Source organism: Eptesicus fuscus, chromosome 4 (assembly GCF_027574615.1).
Source record: "Eptesicus fuscus isolate TK198812 chromosome 4, DD_ASM_mEF_20220401, whole genome shotgun sequence".
In the NCBI taxonomy this organism is placed as follows: Eukaryota; Metazoa; Chordata; class Mammalia; order Chiroptera; family Vespertilionidae; genus Eptesicus; species Eptesicus fuscus.
Genome location: NC_072476.1, coordinates 88,680,150 through 88,701,533, shown reverse-complemented (window position 1 = coordinate 88,701,533; position 21,384 = coordinate 88,680,150). Strand labels below are relative to the sequence as shown.

Sequence of the window (21,384 nt, the reverse complement as noted above, 5' to 3'; positions counted from 1 at the left end):
ATTGGCGCGTCAACAAAAGCGATGGACATCTCAGCCAATCGTCCTCGTTGGGCCCTCCGGCGCCCGCCCTCTGCTCTCTTTGCGTCCTCCAATCCGGAACCGCAACCGGGTGAGCGTGCCAGTCCGCCCGGGGAGGGCGGTGGGGCCGACACTCCGGCTTCTGCAGGTCGCCGTGCGCCCTGGGGCGCAGCCGAGCGCGGAAAAATGAGCGGCTCGGCGGGAGAAGGCCCTCGCGTCCGGCGCTACCCCGAGCTCCCGGTGTGGGTGGTGGAGGATCACCAGGAGGTGAGCGCGCGCGGCGGAGCCTGGGCCTGGCAGGCCTGGCAGAACCGGAATGTGTTCACCTGCGCGGGTCGCATTGCGGTGGGGAGAACCCCAGGACTACCTCGGAGGAGTAGGCGCTGGCGTTTGCGGGGCAACTTAGTCGGCCGCAGGCAACTCATTTAACTCGCTCGGTTTGCCCCAAAACCCCACAGCCAACGACTGGTGGTGTGGGGATTCGAACCCTGGGCCGTCAGACCGCAGAGCCCGGAATCCTGACCTTGACCTGCACCTTAACGCCGGCTTCCTGCTGTCTCCGGTCGCCAGCACAGCCCTGCGGTGTGGGCGGGGGGCTTTTTGTTAAGAATGCGCACTGTCATCTGTGAAACCGGGACAATCGCGTAGCCTTCTTAGAGCCGTTGGTAGTAGTAGTGTGTGCACAGGGTGCACGTACATTTAACACGGTGTCCCGCGTTTCTAAATACTCAAGATCGTTTCCATATATTAAGAGTTGCTAAAACAGTGCCCGAATGCAGATTTCTGGAAGCCTACAGACGAGGTCCATGGACCTGAGACTTTTTTTTTTTTTTTAAGTAGCATTAATAAACGGAGAGTTCTCTGGATATGAAAGAGGAAAAGGGTGGTCCGGGTTTATGGGTGGAGAAAGTTAAGAGGAGAGGAAGGAAGTTTGGCTTCTCAGGACCTGGACACCCACACTGTGTGGACCTGAGAGAAAGAGCAAGTGTGGGTTAGGCAGTGCTTTCAAATTCTCTCTCTCAACTCATTGTGGGGTATTTCTTAAGTCAATTTATTGCAGTGATATCTATACTAATAAAATGGTAATATGCTAATTAGACCAGGTGGTCCTTCTGGACTAAGCCAGGGTGGTGGGGCCGAGACAGAAGTGGTTAGGGGCAATCAGGCCAGCAGGGCAGAGCAGTTAGGGGCGATCAGGCAGGCAGGCAGGCAGGCAGGCAGGTGAGCTTTTAGGAGCCAGCAGACCTGGATTGCAAAAGGGATATCTGATTGCTGGTTTAAACTGGCAAGTCAGACATCCCCCGAGGGGTCCTGGTTTGGAGAGGGTGCAGGCTGGGCTGAGGGGACCCCCCCCCTCCTGTGCACAAATTTCGTGCACCAGGCCTCTAGTTGGTTAATAAAATTATATAGGTTTCAGGTGTACAGTTCTACATCATCTGTATATTGTATTGTGTGTTCACCACTCCAAGTCCTTTATCCCACCTTTACCCTCTTCTAGCTCCCATTCCCTTTTCCCTCCGGTGACCACCATACAGTTGTCAGTGTCTATGAGTTTTTTTTTCTTTGCTTAATCAAATTCAGTCTTAAATCTAGAAATATACAGACTGTAACAGGACAAAGCCCTATAGACCACCAAGCCAACCACACCTTCCTAAAGTATGGAAAGGACCCTGAGACCCAGAGTAGCGTGAACACATCTTTAGTGCCAGAACATGTATGAACTAGCAAGTGTTTTCTGAGCCTTTGTCCTTTGTTTCTTCACATTGTCTGTTAAGTTGGTTGTGGCTGCAAGATGACAGCAGAAATGCCCATTAGAGCCTTTGGAGGTGCAGGTTGGAAGTTCTGGGGGGAAATAAAGCTTGAGATCGTTATCTAAATCATCTACAATGAGCACCTTTTCCGACATATTTTCCTGCTTGCTAACAACTTGGTGTGCTTCAGGTTATGTGCAGTTACATTTAACGTTTTTCAGTCTGCAGTTGACTGTATGCTCATGATTTCAGTGCCAATTCTGAATGTGTGCATGTGTCTTTTACAGGTTCTGCCGTTCATATACCGAGCCATTGGCTCAAAACATCTTCCTGACAGTAATATAAGTTTTGTGCATTTTGATTCACATCCAGATCTCCTTATTCCTGTGAATATGCCAGCTGACACCGTGTTTGATAAGGAAACTCTTTTTGGGTAATATATGGTTTTGTTAATGATTGTTTATGTGCTTAAAATACAATTTACAGTAGATAACAAGCAATTAAGGGAAATAGACTTTGTTAAACTCATCAGTTTGTTTTGTTTGCCTTTTATGTTTTATTTAGAGCTAATGTTGACAGACTTTTTCTTAAAGAGCCAGGTAGTAGATATTTTAGGCTTGCTGGCCATATGGTCTCTGTTGCAACTGCTTATCTCTGCCCTCCTAGTGTGAAAGCAGCTCTAGACAGTATGTAAACCAATGGCTGTGCTTTTGTTCCAGTAAAACTTTATTTACAAAGACAGGTGGCTCAGCCAATGTTAGCCAAACTCTGCTTTAAAATATAGAATTTTAGAAATAGAAGACACTTGGTAAGTTACTTGAGCCAGTTCTCCCTCTCCACTTTAAAACTGAGGCACAAGAAAATGTGCAATAATTTTAATTTGTAAATCTTGTCTTCCAGTATTGAGTTTTTTCAGCCTCCCAATTCGTTACTTTCAGGTCACAAATCCTTCAGTTATATAGAACCATTGAGATGGAAGTGAAATTGGTGATTTGTACTCTATTCTTCATGAAGGATCATACCTAATGTATCTCTAAATAGTTACTTATTAGTTTCTCTTCTGTAAGAAAGTTTCCTGAAATTCTGTCACTGCCTCTTTAAGTACATATTTGTTAAAATGTAGCCTATTTGTACAATATAAAAAGTTACATAGCAGTAATTTTTCTGATTTATAAAGTTAAAAGATAGATACTTATGTGATTTAATTTTACCCTACTACATTTCACTTTTTCCAAAACCCCAATTCAGAGCACTGGTTTCTAAAGAAACATGCTGCCAAAACCGGTTTGGCTCAGTGGATAGAGCGTCAGTCTGCGGAGTGAAGGGTCCCAGGTTCGATTCCGGTCAAGGGCATGTACATTTGTTGCGGGCACATCCCCGGTGGGGAGTGTGCAGGAGGCAGCTGATCGATGTTTCTCTCTCATCGATGTTTCTAGCTCTCTATCCCTCTTCCTTCCTCTCTGTAAAAAATCAATAAAATATATTAAAAAAAAAAAAGAAAGAAAGAAACATGCTAGCTCTGCCATTGTCCTTACTCTTTTATATTTAGAGGTTCTGTGTCTTAGAAATTGAAAAGAATTATGAAGCAGGTATACAGACTGTATAGTTTAGTCATAAAATAATGGTTCTTAAACTTTTTAGAATCGGGATTCCTGTATACCCTTAAAAATCATTGAGTTTTTTCTTTAATGTGGGTTATAGCTATTGATATTTACCATATTTGAAATTAAAACTTTGATATATATAAGATATTAATTTCAAAACAACAATAGACCTCAATATGTTAGCATCAATAATTTTATGGGAAAACAAATGTATTTTCTAAAGCAGAAAAAAAAATCTAGTAAGAAGAGTAATACTACTTAAATTTTTATAAATCTCTTTTATATTTGCCTTTAGGGAAAACGGATGGATTCTCATATCTGCTTCTGCATCCACTCTGTTGCCATATGTTGTTTTGGTGGAAGTATATGAAAAAGATTCAGGAAGATAATTTTCATAGCCTTTTCAGATCATTATGAATATTCTTTAATATTATACCGACACTTGATAAGTGTTAGTTTCCTAAAGCTTACCGTAGCTAGACTGTAGAATCCAACAATTCAGGTTCCAGTCTGAATAACCATGGTTTATTAATCAGCTTGGTATTTAGCCTGCAATTGAATCACAGTGCTTTTCCTTGAGACAACCATTTACTTCAGAGTATGTAGCGAAAGTACTTTCCATGCACTTCTCATTTTGTGATATAAAAATAGATATAACTCACATTTTAAAATGTGTACTCAAGATCAAGTTTTAATCATGAAGGACATTCTTACCTGAAACTGACTTTGGTGGGGTGGGGAGAGCGTTAGTGCGTGCTAGTGAGGAATACAATGACTAGTAGTAGAGTTTGGTTCTATTACCTTGGTTAATCTTAGGACATCAACCCACCATTGCTTTGCACCACCTGTGCAAATGTGAATACCATGAAAAAACGAAATAATGCCTTAGTGTTTTAGGAAAACTGTTTTTAACCAGTGGTCACAAGTAAGGTCTCAGGAACCTCCCAAGGGTCCCTCAGACCATGCTTTGAGACCTGCCGTCTTAAAATATTATTGTGAATGAAATTACATTTGGAAAGAAATCACTCACTAATAGTTTTCATTCTTCCTCTCTGTTTCTTTTCCAGAGAATTAAGTATTGAGAACTGGATTATGCCTGCAGTTTATGCTGGCCATTTTTCCAATGTAATATGGCTTCATCCCACATGGGCTCAGCAAATCAGAGAGGGTACACATCACTTTTTAGTAGGCAAAGACACGTCTACCACAACAATCAGGTAATTTCCTCATATTTATGAGTATGAAAGGTTGAATGCTTCTATCTTATGTTGGATCCCTGCAATAATTTGTAAGTATCTCAACACATATATAGAGTCAGATTAAGCCTCAGCTCTTCCAAAAAGAGTTCTCAAACACCAGGAACAGGTTTTCAAGTCTCTTGACCTTCCTCACATACCATTTATATTTTGCTACCGGTCAAGATTTTTGTTGTTTTTTTTTTCCAGTCCTCACCCGAGGATATGTTTGGTGGTTGTTTTTTTATTGATTTTTAGAAAAAATAGGAAGGGAGAGAGAGAAAGAGAAACATTGATGTAAGAGAGAAACATCTATCAGTTGCCTGTCAGGGCCCCCCGGGATTGAACCTTCAACCTTTTGGTATATGGGACAACACTCCAGCTAACTGAGTCACCAGGCCAGGGTGCCACGTTTGTTTTTGAATAACATAATCATCATCTTGAATTTTAGCTCCATTGTTGACTAACTCCATTAAATCGTTGAAGTACTTTTTAGATTTAAATATTTAATGATACATTTAATATTTTCTTCCAGTATAACTATGATCTGCTGAATGGAGCAATTAGTAGTGAAAAAGCAGAATTATCTCATTTTTATTTATTTATTTATTTATTTATTTATTTTATTTCAGAGAGGAAGGGAGAGGGAGAGAGAGATAGAAACATCAATGATGAGAATCATTAATCGGCTGCCTCCTGCACACACCCTACTGGGAATCGAGCCTGCAACCTGGGCATGTGCCCTTACCGAGAATAGAACCATGACCTCCTGGTTCAGAGGCCGATGCTTAACCACACCATCTGGGCTCACTTTTTTTTTTTTTTTTTTTTTTTTTAATAAATCAAATGGCTAAAAAGTAAATTTGGTGTTTTAATTTTATTAACATGACCAGCTTTAGATAATCTAAATTAAACTACAGAATACTCTGGCAGTTTACACGTGCAACTATTTTTGTTGTAAAGCTATGTAACCAATGTTTTGTGTATCTTCTTAATTCTCTTGTGATGAGATGAATGTTTTAAGTAGTGGAACTACTTTCTATAACATGAAGGATAGTGGGATTAAATGGTCATACATTGAAAATGAAATAATCTTTCTCATTGAAAATGATAGTTTTTACTTCTGGCTTACCTTCATAATATGATTCACTTTTGTTATATATTATTATCAATTACACAAATAACTTAATTTTGTATATATGAAATTGTATTTATTGAGGATATAATACTAAATAAATAGGGTTCCTCATATAATAAATATTATACGTAATACCAGCATATGTGAAGGAGTGGTAGGATTTTTATTGATACTTCAGTGAGTAAGCCTGCTTTAACCTATAATGGATTTCTACAAAATCAAATAATTTTGAGCAATCTGAAATAGACATTTGAAACTCAGTGTAATAACAGTATTAGGAAGATTTTGATTATCTCATGTTCTTAATCCTATAAGTAAAAATTTATGAAAGAAACTCCCATACATGTAGGTATGCAATCTGAAATGTGTATGTACTGATACTAACAAACGTAAAATATCCATTATTAAAGAAGAATACAGAGTTAGGTTAAGCCTTTGTCTTTTTTAGGATGATACAGTTTTTAATAAGCCTGGGCATTAGTTTTATTGCATCATTAATCTTTCTTGGGACAATTATGTCTTTTTCAATTTAAGGCTGTGTATGTTGGAGTAGAGTGGATGGGAATAACTATTAACCATTATTTTAGTTGGATAGAGCCTGCATTCACTGTTCATAACACTTACCAAGGCATAATATAGTTGAAAAGCTAAGATCATGCCAATGTGTCTAAAATCAGGAATCTGCAACTTGTGAAATACGTTCTGCACATGTACAAGATTTTTTTAAGTTGTTGTTTTTATTAAAATATGATTATATCAAGTTTAACAAAGCTTTGAAATACATCAGAGGGAGCTTCTATTATGAGAGATTATTTCCAGATGTGTAATTTTCCTCTTAAGTGATTTTCTTTTTGGAGGAGGGGGGGGATAAAGTTTTAACTGGTATGAGAGAAAGCCCAGGCACTGGCTTGAACAGCATCATTTTCCTTTCTCATGTTCATTTACCGCACACAGTCCAGGGCCTAGATGGCAGTTCTATAGTTTGGGTAACCCCAGTTCCTTCTGTCTGTTTGCCCCATTATCTCTAGAATGTTGCCTTTGTCCTCATAGTCCAAGGTGGGCTTGTCACTTCCATGTCATATGCTAGTTGGTGGGGAGGGGAGAGCAAGGTGAGAACTTAGTCAAATGTGACTGGGCAGTTGTGTGCCCAGTTAAAAACTTGGGGAATGCTATTTCTACAGAATAATAGGAAGTGCAAATATTAAAGGCAGCTCTCAGGTTTTGTCTAATATGTCCTATAGATTTGCAATGCCATGGAAATGCTATATGAAATGAAACATCAGTTAATTTGTCTATTCATCTTTAAAATAGTTTTTTCCTCTGATCCAGGGTAACAAGTACAGATCACTACTTCCTAAGTGATGGTCTTTATGTAACTGAAGACCAGCTAGAGAACCAAAAACCTTTACAATTGGATGTAATTATGGTAAAGCCATATAATCTCTGTAACAATCAAGAGGAAAACGATGCAGTGTCTTCTGCTAAGAAACCAAAGCTAGCACGGGAAGACGCAGAGCACACTGCCTCTACTAACTGTGCCTCTTGTTCAGAAGGATTGGAAAAGGACACAGGGACCCAGAGAAGGGTCCACGCCAGCCTGGAACCTTCGTGTTCATGTTCTTCTGAGAGCCAAGAATGCCAGACTACAGTCAGCTCTGGAGAAATTCTGGAAATTTTGAAGAAAGGGGATGCATTTGTTTTAGATATTGACTTAGATTTCTTTTCAGTCAAGAATCCCTTCAAAGAAATGTTCACTCAGGTAAACATTTTTAAAACATAGATCTTGAGAATTACATGACATTTCTGTAGATCGGGGATCAGCAAACTTTCTGCAAACAGCCAGATAGTAATGACTGTATTGGGGGGTGTCATATGGCCTCTGTCACATATTCTTCCTTGTTCTTTCAGACCCTTTGTAATTATATATACCATTCATAACTTGAAGGCCGTACAGAAACAGACCCCTGCTCTAGATAGTATTTATTATTTTGCATCTATTAATTGGGATGATGTGTGCATGGGTGGTTGGGGAAAAAAAGTGATATAATAGAAGAAAGTGTGTACATTAAAGAATGTCAGTCTTTTATCCATTCCCAGTCCCTCAGATTCTTACCTCGAAACAAATACTACGGCCAGTTTTTTATGGTATCTTCCCAGAGATGATTTTATACACACACACACACACACACACACACACACACACACACTAGTGACACGGTTCATGGGGTTCACGGATTCGTACACATTGAAAGGAAATTAATTAGAACGTGGCTGGCGGGTGGGACTGGGCAAGACAAACCAGACATGTTCTGGAGCCAACCTCCCGCAGTCCCTCCCCGGCCCAGCCGCACCTGGGGTGGCACCGTGGCTCGAAAGGCGTCTACGGAGTGAGCAGGGTCCCTCCGGCAGGTGGGGTCCTTCGACATTCCCTGAGGGGCCGCGGAGTGCGAGAGGGCACTCTGCAAAGTTGCAGTTGTACAGGGTGTGGAACACAAACGCAAGTGTGCAGTAAACCAGATTCAGGGCCAACAGTGCCCCAGCAACAACATAACGCGTGGCTGAAGTGGAATCGTGTGGCCCCATGAGAAATCGGGCTCCCTCCTCTCTGGTTTTGGGGTGCATCACCGGAGAACCGCTGCTGCCAAGTCACTGCAGCTCAGCAGCTCCTGGTGGTCAGTGAGCATCATAGCGACCTATTGGATGGTCGGACACTTGGCATATTAGCCTTTTATATATATAGACACACATATATATATATATATATATATATATATATATATATAGACACATATATATATATATATATACACGTATATATATTTGTGTGTGTGTGTGTGTGTGTGTGTATATATATATATATATATATATATATATATATTGATTTCAGAGAGGGTGGGAGAGGAAGAGAGAGATAGAAACATCAAAGATGAGAGAATCATTGATCAGCTGCCTCCTGCACACTCCACATTGGGGATCGAGCCCACAACCTAGGCATGTGCTTTGACCAGGAATCGAGCTGTCACCTCCTGGTTCATAGGTCAATGCTCAACCACTGAGCCAGGTTGGCCAAGCCCAGCGATATTCTGTCTAAAACCCTGTGTGACAAATTTTTCAGTAAACAATAAGGTGCCTAATTACACATATACTTTTTATAACTAATCTTTGTGTCCTGTGATCCTTAGGATACCTCAGCAGATCTTAAATGCAAATCACCAGACAATACCAGTATGCACTGATCTGAAATAGAATCATGTATTTGGGAAACTAATGAGTTCATGGTCCAAATGAGCATTCAGAGGTGCATTTTATGGGCATGTGTATCTGCTTGCCTTAGTGTTCAGAAAGTTGTCCCAGATCTATTTTGGGGAGATTCAAATTAATTATCTTTTTTCTAAGTTCAGTTTTTGATTTATAATAATGCTGCTGCACTTTACAATCCTTATTCTGTATACATATCAGAAGCCATTGTGATTTATCTAAATAATCATAGACCTCTACTTGTCATGCCCAGATGGATAGAGTTAACTCTGAAGAAATGATATTATTTACAATGAAATCTGAATTATACATTTTGCCTGATTTTCCCAGATAGAGCTTTTAATAATTATGTAAGATGTTCTTGTATCACAGCCATTTTTCACTTAAGCATATCATTGATAAAATTAAATTTTTTCTAGTATATGGATTTTTTTGTGTTGTTTTTAGGAGGAATACAAAATCTTACAAGAGCTGTACCAATTTAAAAAGCCTGGCACCAACCTGACAGAGGTATCCTCCATTTATTTATTTTCGGCTTTATCTATTTGTCACATATTTAATAATATCTTAACAACTTATTAGAGGGCTCTCAACTGTCCAAAATCTTTGTGTGTGTGTTTATTGGGGAAGTCTGTGACTTGTACTTGAAAATCATGTTTTAATGAATTGAATTGAGATTTTTGTTTTGTTTTGTTTTACAAAATAGGGTATTTTTTAAATTATTTATTTTTAAATTAAGTTTATTGGAGTGACATTGGTTAATAAAACCATACAAGTTTCAAGGGTACAACCCAATAAAACAGCATCGGCATACTGCATTGTATACTCACTACCCAAAATCAAGTCTCTGTTCCCGTTTATCCCCCCTTTGCCCACTTCCACTTCCCCCACCTTCCTTCACTTGTTTTTGAAAGAATAACTATAATCTTGGCTTTTCTATACATTTAAAGGAAGATTTGGTAGATTGTGTTGATACTCGAATTCACCAATTAGAAGATTTAGAAGCTACTTTTGCTGATTTGTGTGATGGTGATGATGAAGAAACTGTACAGAAATGGGCTTCAAACCCTGGGTAAGACCTTCAGACATTTTTTTCTCCAACTCTCCTATATTTCAGTCCTAGATAGATTGTTAAATTTACTAAATTGCTTTTTAAAATTAGTATTAAATTTCAACACAAATTTACTAGTTTTTTCTGTGTGCCCAATATAATCCTAATTCTAAGGTTTTCCTTGCATTATTTATTGCTTATAACAATCTTATGGCTTCATTATTATCATGTCTATTTTATAGATGAGGAAACTTAAGGCACAGAGGTTAAGTCATCCCAAATCACATAGCAAGAGGGTGTGCTTTTAGTCATTGTGCAGCAGCTGCCCCATTATATACAAGATGTGGTAGGTTTCATGGAAGATTAAAGATGAGTAAGACAGTCCCTGTTCTAAGTAAAATTTAAAAAATTTACTAGACTAGTAAATTATAATGTGAAAATGTGCCTCTTTTTAAGGATAGCCCAACTAGGAGTAGAAGAGTTTCTTTTCAAGCTGCCCATAGCATCAAGAGCAAGATTTGAGAGCTGAGATTTTCATCAGGTCATTTATTTGGCTAATTCTCTCAGTGTTGACCTGAAAATAGGGAGACAAAAGTTCTTTTAAAGTGATCGTCTGTTGATTTGGGGGCAGAGTGAAGAATGCCTTTAGTATTAATGCTAGTTTGAAAGAATAGTGAGTGACATAAATAGTATAGCTACCTTTCTCTAAAGTAATTCTTTAAATTATATAAACTCACAAGACCAGGTAACTAAAATAAAACTGTCAGACACAAACTTTGTGTGCCCATGAGCATAGAAGACCAGAACCAGCTTATTTTCAAATTGATCTCCCACCAACAGACTATTCTCCTGGTGTAAATGTAAGAAATCTGTCATAAGGCAGCAACAAAATACAGAAAGTTAGAATCATAGTAGTTCAAGCCACTAAGATTTGTTATGTAACAGTTACTGAAAACTAGAGGCCCGGTGCACAAATTCATGCATGTGTGGGGTCCCTAGGCCTGGCCAGCGATCGAGGCCTATGGGTGGGGGGGAGCGGGGGGCCGGCAGGGGGGAGGGACCCTAGGAGGTTGGCCGGCCAGCCAGGGGGAGGGGCCGCAGAAGATTGGCTGTGGGAATGCACTACTGCATTGAGCATCTGCCCCTGGAGGTCAGTGCGCATCATAGCAACTGGTCGTTCTGGTCGGAATGTTCGCTTAGGCTTTTATATGTATAGATAATTCAACAGGTCTCTGGAAGAATAAGGATGAAACTAGAAAAGCAGTTATCTCTGGGGAGAGGAATTATTTGGCTAAATGATGAGGGAGAGATACCTTCCTTTGTTATGTATTACTTATGCATAATCACATCAGTAAATATTAACCCAGCACTTTAACATCAGTTCAAGCTTTTTTCAACACTGTGTGCTAAAGGCACTTACTTTTCTTGCTGATCAAAGTGACTTTTAAAGTCACAGTAGAACTTGCATTTTTAAAGAAAAGGAAAAGCTCAGTTTTTCAAGTGCTAATTTTCAATCTTGAACACAATCTGTAATCTTTTTAGGAAAGAAAACAGCAGGGAACATTTTTTTATTATTATTGATTTTTTACAGGGAGGAAGGGAGAGGGACAGAGAGTCAGGAACACAGATGAGAGAGAAACATCGATCAGCCGCCTCCTGCACACCCCCTACTGGGGATGCGCCCACAACCAAGGTACATGCCCTTGACCGGAACTGAACCCGGGACCCCTCAGTTCGAAGGCCGATGCTCCATCCACTGAGCCAAACCAGTCTCGGCAGCAGGGAACATTTTTAAGATGACATTTGAACAGCGTTATCTTTCATTTCCCAAGAATCATATTGTTAATGGTGAATTTTAAGAGTAATGTATCACTGGCTACTGTAATTTTGGTTGAGGTACTGTGATGTTTAATTGAGCTGTGGCTATTTTCCAGAATGGAATCACTAGTTCCACTTGTGCAGAGTTTGAAAAAACGGATGGACGTGCCAGACTATGAAATGGTAAATTATTTTATATTGAAGTAAAAAACTGGCCCTTTCCAAAGGCATTTCTTGGTAGAAAAGCGTGCTTTTTGTTAAAGTAGGTCACTTTTATTCGTGTTCTTGGAAAGTTTGAATGAATATTTTTTAAGTGGTGAAAAAGAAATACATGCTTTTTAGAAGCTGGAACATTTTTCATTTTTCTAGGAATAACATATTTTTCCCAATTTTACCTATGAGGCAAAAGTGCTGTATTTTTGTTTTTGTGGGGTTTTGTTTTTGTTTCTGTCAGATCTCTTCTTCCCAGAGAAAAGAAAGAATACAGTTTCATTTTTTTTACTCCTTTCCTCCTTTGTTTCCTGACTGTAAAATTTTCTGATTATAAAAACCAAACAGAAAGACACAAAAAGGCGCTCTGGTGAGTTGGTTCTTGCATCTTAACTGAATCAGCTGTATAACTGACTTTGTTTGCCAGCAGTGATTTGAATTCTGTGGCAAAAGAGACAATACCTTTAATGATAATCTCTTTTATTTTGATATCATTCTGCAGTCTTTGACGTATAAATTTTCCCAGCTGAAGTTCATGTGCCTTTTCTCCGATTTTGTGCCAGAGCTGAGACCTCCCCGGCGCCCTACCCTCCCCCCCCGCCCCCCAGCCTTCTGTTCTTTTACTTCTGGTGCTTCTTAATATTTTATTTAATCATAGAATACAATTGAACCACCTCATTTGAACTGAAGTTTACATATTGATTTAATGCTAACTTTATGAGAAAAATACCAGCAAAAGAATATTTTGGTTAAATTGTGGCTAATCTAAGACTCACCGTTTTGGGTTTTTTGTTTTTGTTTTTTGTACATTCAGTATTATTTTGTATTGGGATCAGGTGTACAGCATAGTGGTGAGACAATCATATACTTTACAAAGTGTTCACCCAGTATTTCTAATACCCAGCTAGCACCATACATAGTCATCCTTCTTTTTAATGGCAGTTACTAAGAATGAAAGAGAAGCCCTGACCAGCAGTGCTCAATGGTTAGAGCATCGGCCTGTGCAGTGAAGGGTCATAGGTTCAATTTCCCATCAAGGGCACATACCTGAGTTGCAGGTCCAACCCCAGCTCCTGGTTTGGGAACATGTGGGAAGAAACCAGTTGATGTGTGTCTATCACATCGATGTTTCTCTCTCTCTCCCTCTGCTTTCTTTCCCTCCTCCTCTCCCTCCCTCCCACTCTCTCTAAAAGTCAATGGGAAAAATATTCTCACTCCTTGGGTGAGGATCAAATAAAAAATAAAGAATGAAAGAGAAGACACTTAGGGTTTAAAATGCTTGCGCTCGTGTGATATTAATGCATGTGACTTCATGCAGATCTACTTTCATTGTTCCATTGCATCTGGGTTTTGTGATGGTTGGGAGGGTTTTATACATTGTTGAGAGAAGGGATGTCATGGGCTCAGTCAGATTGTGTAATCAAATATGACATGCCTATAGCTTCAGGGTTAGGATATTGAGTGTTTTAATCAATTTAGTAGAAAAGATCATGCAGCGTGTCATTTTACTACATTGAAGGATCATTGCCAGTTAAATCTTTGATGTTAATCCAGAGTCTCCAATAAAATACCAGATTAGTGTTTTCCCCATGCTTTGCACTCATGTACGCTAGGCAAAACTGTGACATATTTGAGATCCAGTTTTCCAGAACTTTAAAGCAGAAGCTGCAAAATGCCAACTTGTGAGCCACTTCCAGCTTTCAGGCATATTGAGATTGGTACCAGTCGTTTATATTTAAAACGCATGTATAGATATCAGTAGAATGTGCTTTTACACAAAGGATGCACAAGAAACTAGGAACAGTAGGTTAAATAAGATAGGAAGACTCTCCCTTATATCCTCCTAAAGCTTTGAATGTAGTACTAAGTGCATCTATTTAAAAAGAAAGTAATACACTGGGAGAAAAGGTAAGGTGAGAATATATTTTTTAAATATATTTTATTGATTTTTTTTACAGAGAGGAAGGAGAGGGATAGAGAGTTAGAAACATCGATGAGAGAGAAACATCGATCAGCTGCCTCCTGCACACCTCCTACTGGGGATGTGCCCACAACCAAGGTACATGACCTTGACCAGAATCGAACCTGGGACCCTTAAGTCTGCAGGCCGATGCTCTATCCACTGAGCCAAACCAGTTAGGGCTAAGGTGAGAATATTATGTATAGTTTTATATCAGCTTTTAGAATCTAGGTGAAATGGATAATTTGCTAGAAAATGTGAATTGTCAGAAAGACTCGCGTAAATACAGAAACTGAATGAATCCATAATCAGAAAATAAATTTAAAGAGTAGTTAAAGAACTATTTCTAGAAAAGGCATCAGACCCAAATAAGAGTATAGGCCAGTTCTTACAAACGAGAAAATAAGTAACTTCTGTGGCACAAAAATTATTAAGGAAAAAGTCATTCTAATTCACAAAAATATTAAAAGATTTGTCAGCAAGGCAATTAATGGATAAAGAATCTTCTAAAAACAATAAAGCCTTACAGTGTAATTTTTAATTGTCTTATTTTCAGGTTCATCAGGCTGGTCTAACCTGTGATTATTCAGAACTTCCTCACCATGTCAGCACAGAACAAGAAATTGAGTCTCTTATTCAGTCTGTATATTATTTACTGAAAAATTTACCAAAACCTACTCTTGTAACAATTGCAAGGTAAGTGTGATAGCCTGAATAAAGGCCCATCAAAGATGTTCATGTCCTAATCTTAAGAACTTGTGAAAATGTTGGCTTATATTGGCAAAAGGACTTTACAGGTGTTGATTAACTCAAGGGTCTTAAAATACGGAGATTATCCTGGATTATCTCGGTGGATGGAATGTAATCATGGGGATTCTTACAAGGAAGATAGGAGGGTCAGAGTCAGAGAGATTGGAAGGTGGGAGGATGTTGGCTTTGAAGATGGAGATGGGGCCACAAGGTCAGGAATGACTAGGCAGCCTATAGAAGGTGGGAAGGCAAAGAAACAGAAAGAAACAGTCCCATGGTACCTTTATTCCAGGCCTTCTGACCTCCAACAAAACTGTAATAAATTTGTGTTGCTGTAAGCCTTTATGTTTGTGGCGAATTGTTATAGCAGTGACAACCTTTCTAGATGAACTAATACAAATCTCCCTAAATTAATCTGCTGATTACTGATACAGTCATTTTTATCTGTTTTTTTACCTTCCCAGCTCAAATTTCAGATGTTGTATTTTCTCTTCCCTCTTAGTAATGGTTAGCAAAGAACATGTTATCTTGTCTTTGAAGTTGGTGTTTATTATTCAGATAAACACAGGAATTCCCATTTCTGTGTCCTACAGAGGAATATTTAGCTGCTGCCATGTTTTAAATTTAACCTTTTGCACTCGGATGTCGAGTGTGACTCGACACGGTTAGCATCGGTAGCAGCTCTTTTTATACTCTGAATGTATCAATAATTTGAAATATTAAAAAATCCAAATAAATAAGTTTGTATGAAAAGAAACTCCAGTTTTTTATTCTACTGCCACGCTTTGTAAAATCTGGGGTATTTATAAAATTAAATCCTGAGTAGAATAAAGGAATTGAGAAAAAAGCAAGCGAGTGCAAAGGGTTAAACATACTAATGTGCTAAGTAGTTAGAACAATAAAAAACTTTATTTTCTATGTTCATATTTGGGCTGGTTTTATAGAGAACTGTTAGATTCTAAAATAACTGCTTTAAATACTCAAATAATGTTTATATTTTATATGACAAGCATTTTATAACATTTTTTATTGTCCTACAACAAAAATTCATAGATAATCTAATCATGCATAATTTTAAAGTAGACATAATATATAGATAATAGAATTGTCTTAGTTCATTCAAACTACAATAGCAAAATATCATAGACCTATGCTTATAAACAACAGAAATTTATTTCTCACAGCCTAAAGGCTGGGAAGTCCAAGAGGAAGACACCAGCAGATTCAGTGTTGTGGGGAGGACCTGGGTCCTGGTTCATAGAAGCCGTCCTCTCCCTGTAACCTACGTGGTAGAAGGGGTGAAGGCGCTCTCTGGGATCTTTGTTGTAAAGGCACTAATCTCGTTTATGAGATTCCTACCCTCATGACCTAATCATCTCCCAAAGGCTCACCTCCAGATATGAGCACATTGGGAATTAGGTTCCAACATAATGAATTTCATGGGGGAGAGAGGGTACACAAAGACTTAGTCTTAGTCTATAGCAGTAGCCTACTTATACACATAATTTAAATATATGTTCATATATGTATATACACAGAAATATTATGTAACATAAAGGAGAAGTGAGAGTCATTGATAAAAAGTAATACGTATTAAAACAGTCACTAAATGTAACAGTTACAAATGCAGACAGATACTCGCATGTTGTATGAGCCAAATAACTTGAACGACACTGCCATAAGTGACAGTTTTTCTAGTTAAAACAGTCTCTTGGTCCAATCTTCCTTCAATTAACAGAGTAGTTAGTTTCATTTCTGAAAATTGCAGTACATATTGAACCTGTTTTCAAAAGTACTTTATTCATATGATGCATTCTGGGTTCAAAAAATGAAAACCAGGGCCCAATTTTGCACTCTGTGAGTGCTCTGTGGGCTTGGAAAGTATTGAGGACACAGGACGGTCATTCATATTTATGTTGCAGGACTATCCTGCATATTGTAAGCATTCTTGCAGCCCTGTCCTCTTTCTCTGGCCCCCTAATTATGATTTGATAATCAAAAATGTACCTACAGAATTCCAAAACTCCCTTTTGGTACTCCCATCAAAAACCACTCTAGCCCTGGCCAGTATGCTCAGTAGTTAGAGTGTCCACACCAAAGGCTCCCAGATTCTATCCCGGTCAAGGGCAGTACCAGGATTGCAAGTTCCTTCCCCAGCCCCAGTCTGGGCAAATGTGGGAGGCAACCAATCGATGTATCTCTCTCACATCATTGTTTCTCTCTCTCTCCTCCCCCTCTCTCCCTTCTCTCTCTAAAAATCAATGTGGGGAGGGGGAGGGGAAGAACCACTCCAATAGTGTTAAAGAGGCCAGAAATTTTTTAAAGCATTTAATAGCCCCTTATTTGTCATAAATTAACCTTTTGCATATGATACTTCTTCAAAGTAGCTCTTTATCCATATGTATATGTTGGACAGTATTTAATAATTTAAAATTGTTGTGTATCATTTATTATGTGTTAAATATTTACATCAAGCCATAAAAATAACCTAATCACCAGAGAATGGAATGAGTTTATCAGAAGTAAGGTAATTTAGTAAGACTGTTACTTGTTCAGTTTTAAATACTTGTGATAGGGAGTAGGCTAGATAACTAATCCCATTTCTATCTATAAAAGTTTCTATGCCACTCTTCCCTATCCATCCTTCTTTTTTTTTTTTTTTTTCCTAATATATTTTATTGATTTTTTACAGAGAGGAAGGGAGAGGCATAGTCAGAAACATCAATGAGAGAGAAACATCGATCAGCTGCCTCCTGCACACTCCCCACTGGGTATGTGCCCGCAACCAAGGTATATGCCCTTGACCAGAATCGAACCTGGGACCCTTGAGTTCACACGCCGATGCTCTATCCACTGAGCCAAACCAGTTAGGGCCCTATCCATCCTTCTAAATGGCTTCCTCACCCAGTTCAGAACCAGGAGACACTGATCAAATCATTTCAGATCTTAGTCCAGCTCTCTTTGTCAATGACATCATAGTTGCCTGGCCGTTCAAGTTGTCCTTGGTGATTCTAGAAAGATTCCCAAAATGTCAATTTCTGTCCCATCCACTTGGCTCTTTTCCTCAATACTTATTACCTAGGACAGTGGTCAGCAAACTCATTAGCCAACAGAGCCAAATATCAACAGTACAACGATTGAAATTTCTTTTGAGAGCCAAATTTTTTAAACTTCAACTTCTTCTAACACCACTTCTTCAAAATAGACTCGCCCAGGCCATGGTACTTTGTGGAAGAGCCACACTCAAGGGGCCAAAGAGCCACATGTGGCTCGCAAGCCGCAGTTTGCCAACCACTGACCTAGGAAATTAATCCCTACACCAGCACATTCCCACATTTCTTTTTGGACGATCCTATACACTTGTGTAGTTAAATTGTTTTTAGAAGCAGATCCCTTTTATCCGTTGGAAAGCCTCTTCCCTCCTAAGTTCTAGCCCCATTGTACACATAAAAGGAGAAGGATGCCAGTCACTACAATAATAAGCCCCAGGATTCCCGGCAACATCTCCCTTTCAGGGCAACAGCAGTCCACTGAGGAAGCACCTGGCCTTTGAAGATGGGCCCTATGGCTTCAAACCCCTTTAGTAGCACTCACTAGCTACTGGCTATGGGACCTGTGCATGTTAATCTTTCTCGGTTTCAGATTCCTTTAAAGGGAAGGTAAATGTACCTGTTTCTTAGTGTGGCTGAGAAGATGAAAGAACATAGTTTGTGTCATGTACCTGACATGAATAAACATTTAGTAGCTTTCAACTGCTATTATTCCAAAATTTAGCATACTTTCTATTTTCTATTGAAATGAACACATATAGGCTTTTCCTCACTGCACAGTGATCTCATCCTATTTATGTGGTTGGTTTTATTTTCTTTCTCTTTTTGGTTCCAGGTCAAGTCTGGATGATTACTGTCCTTCTGAGCAAGTTGACGCCATTCAGGAAAAAGTCCTCGGTGTGCTCCGCTCCCTCTATGGGACTCTAGACCTCCACCTGGTGTACTCAGCAGAGTCCTCTCCACCTTGAAACAGCAAAACACTGGACTCCTATTACATTTCGATGTAGTAGCAGGTTTTCATTAACTTATTTGTAAATGAGTCTTCCAGAAAACACTTTGTCTTTATATTAACTTTGACTTAAAATCCTTCAGGTATCGTCCGTTGTTGAATGATGGCAACTTTGTTGGCATCAAGACTACCCCTGTTGCTTATCTTTCTTCCTTTCTGTAATTGTCCTCACTTTTGTGAGAATGTTTTGTTTTTTCCTCTTTTCCTTTTTTCCCATAAGTCGGTTGGAATGTATGAGATTCATTCATTCATTGATTTATTCACTCAACTAGCTGACATTTATTGAGACATGTGTCAGACATAATTCCCTGCTGGGTATATGGTAATGAACAGAACAGACAAGGCCCTGCCCTTTTGAGGGACAGCTAAGAAACAAATCATGGAAGGACAGCCACAAACATGGCCTTATAGGAAAGTAATATTCTCAAAAGCTACTACCAAAATAATAATAGCATGCCAGTCCATGAAAATTTTACAGGAAGTCTACCTCTCTATGAGTGTTTGTTCTGTAGCCCAGCTCTTGCTAAAAATGCTCTCAGCATTGTTGGTTGAGGAGGTCTATTAAACTCAACCAAACAAAAATTAACTCTAGTTTGCTAATCAGAAAAGCCATTTGGGAGTTTTGGCCTCCATGAAGGTAAGTATGAGCATTGATTGTCATTATAGTTCCTAAGTGCCACTTTATTGGCAGTCTGGGTAGATACTTTTCAAATAAATCAGCTCTTCATGTAAATAGTAGGGAAAAAATTTAAGTCCTTAATTCTGGCCTACCATAAATACTTCCTTCTGCCAGCCTCCCATGAGTAAGAGTAAGAGAGCCTACCTGACTTGCTCTTATAGTAATCATGGAACTTTTCATTTACTTAATTGGCCACTGAAGTCTCCCCTCTTTAGTATCCCTCATGTTCAGTAATCATTTTTACCTCCTTGATTTCTTTTTCTTTCAAAAGTAGGATGACATTTACAGGAAAAAAAAAATCCATTATTCCTCAGTCCTAACACAGTAGTTGTCTTTATTTTTGCATGTAACTTTCAGGCCCTGAGCACATGTGTACCTGTTGAGTTGCATGTAACTAAAATTACAGTGTTACCTAACGTAATGGCTGGTAGCCACAGTCGCATTACCATTACTACTCACTAGATGGCACCAGATCCCATTTTTCCAGTGATTCTGTTTTTCTTGTCACCAAGTGGATTTTACAAGGCTGATAGTGTGAATGCTTATTTCTGTTATGAAAAGCAAAGCAAACTGATTTAATTTTCTATTTTGATAGAACATTATGTGCCAAAAAGTTTTATTTCTCTGTAAGATCAGAATTGTAAAATAGTGCTATTTATTTTTAAAATTTTATTCGAGTTCTGTAAACAGATGTTACTTTTACGAGTAAATTAATTTTGTGTGCTAAAAGAAATAAACAGGTGTGTATTGAGGTATTGAAATTTTAAAATAAACTGTAGTACTAATTAATTGTATATAATCTCAGTGTGTTCATAGCATTGACCTTATGGGTCTGGTTTAGCTAGTAGTCATTTATTATAATTCCCATGAACTGATGTGATTCATCATTGTTTTAACTCAGGTAGAACAAGAGAGCATCAATTTCCTTTTTAGGGACACTTGGACTGTTTAATTCTCATGGTCTATAATTCTTTTAGAAGAATAAAATTCATTCCCTACTTGTTGACTAAAACCAACTCAGCAAATTATGTCTTTGCTTATTTCAAATAGGAAGATATTTAATTTATCAAGACATCCTACATATGTATTCTAAGTACCAATGAGGAACATCACAGTACAATGTTTGGATTAGGCACGAATATCAGTGAAGCATGGGCTTTTGAGTGGCTTCTTTAAAAAGTGACTTAAATGTAAGCATAGGCCATAGCTTTGTTATCTTGAGGTGTTCTAGGTCCTCAAGGAGCTCATGGTCAAAGTCCTTCATTCTTTATGTGATACTAGAGGCCCGGCACACGAAATGCAGTCACGGGTATGGTCCCTAGGCCTGGCCTGCGATCAGGGCCATCTTCCCCAGCTGGCCCCGCCCCCCGCCACCACCCACCCCTGGTTCCCTGTTGCCAACAGGTGATGGGACCTGCCGGCCCGGGAAAGGGACCAAGAGGTGGTCAGTGCACCTCATAGTGACTGGTAGAGCAGTCGTTCTGGTCGTTCTGCAGTTAGGGTCAATTTGCATATTACCCTTTTATTACACAGGATTATCTCCAAATACTGGTTTTATTTTAGCTGTAGTGGTCCTGGATTGCTGACAACCTATTCATCGTACTACCAATAGTTTATAGTCAGTGGCATGCTTCTTAGTACAAGATTATCCCATTCTTCTGTGGGACAGCTTCCATCGTTGGCCTGCGGGCCCTGCCTGGCCATCCTGAGCCGCAGCGCTCTTGCAGTGCTTCTAGGTCCCGGCTGCTCTTGGCTCACTGCTGCCAGCTGCACTCCCGGGACTCCAAACACCAGAGCCGTTCTATTTACTCTCATCTGAGTTCAACAAATGAAGTTGTGACTGAGGTTTCTGT

At 39.1% G+C, this 21,384-nt stretch overlaps 1 protein-coding gene across 1 annotated transcript; it reads left to right on the top strand.

Annotated features, from left to right (window-relative positions):
- Positions 1 to 119: 119 nt before the first annotated feature.
- C4H5orf22 (chromosome 4 C5orf22 homolog) lies at positions 120 to 20,304 on the top strand. The gene is made up of 9 exons (XM_008161794.3): positions 120 to 285; positions 2,057 to 2,202; positions 4,441 to 4,590; positions 7,076 to 7,505; positions 9,452 to 9,514; positions 9,955 to 10,076; positions 11,990 to 12,056; positions 14,600 to 14,739; positions 18,679 to 20,304. The coding sequence occupies exons 1-9, from the start codon at positions 205 to 207 to the stop codon at positions 18,809 to 18,811; spliced, it is 1,332 nt and encodes a 443-aa protein (XP_008160016.2). The 5' UTR covers positions 120 to 204; the 3' UTR covers positions 18,812 to 20,304.
- Positions 20,305 to 21,384: the final 1,080 nt, after the last annotated feature.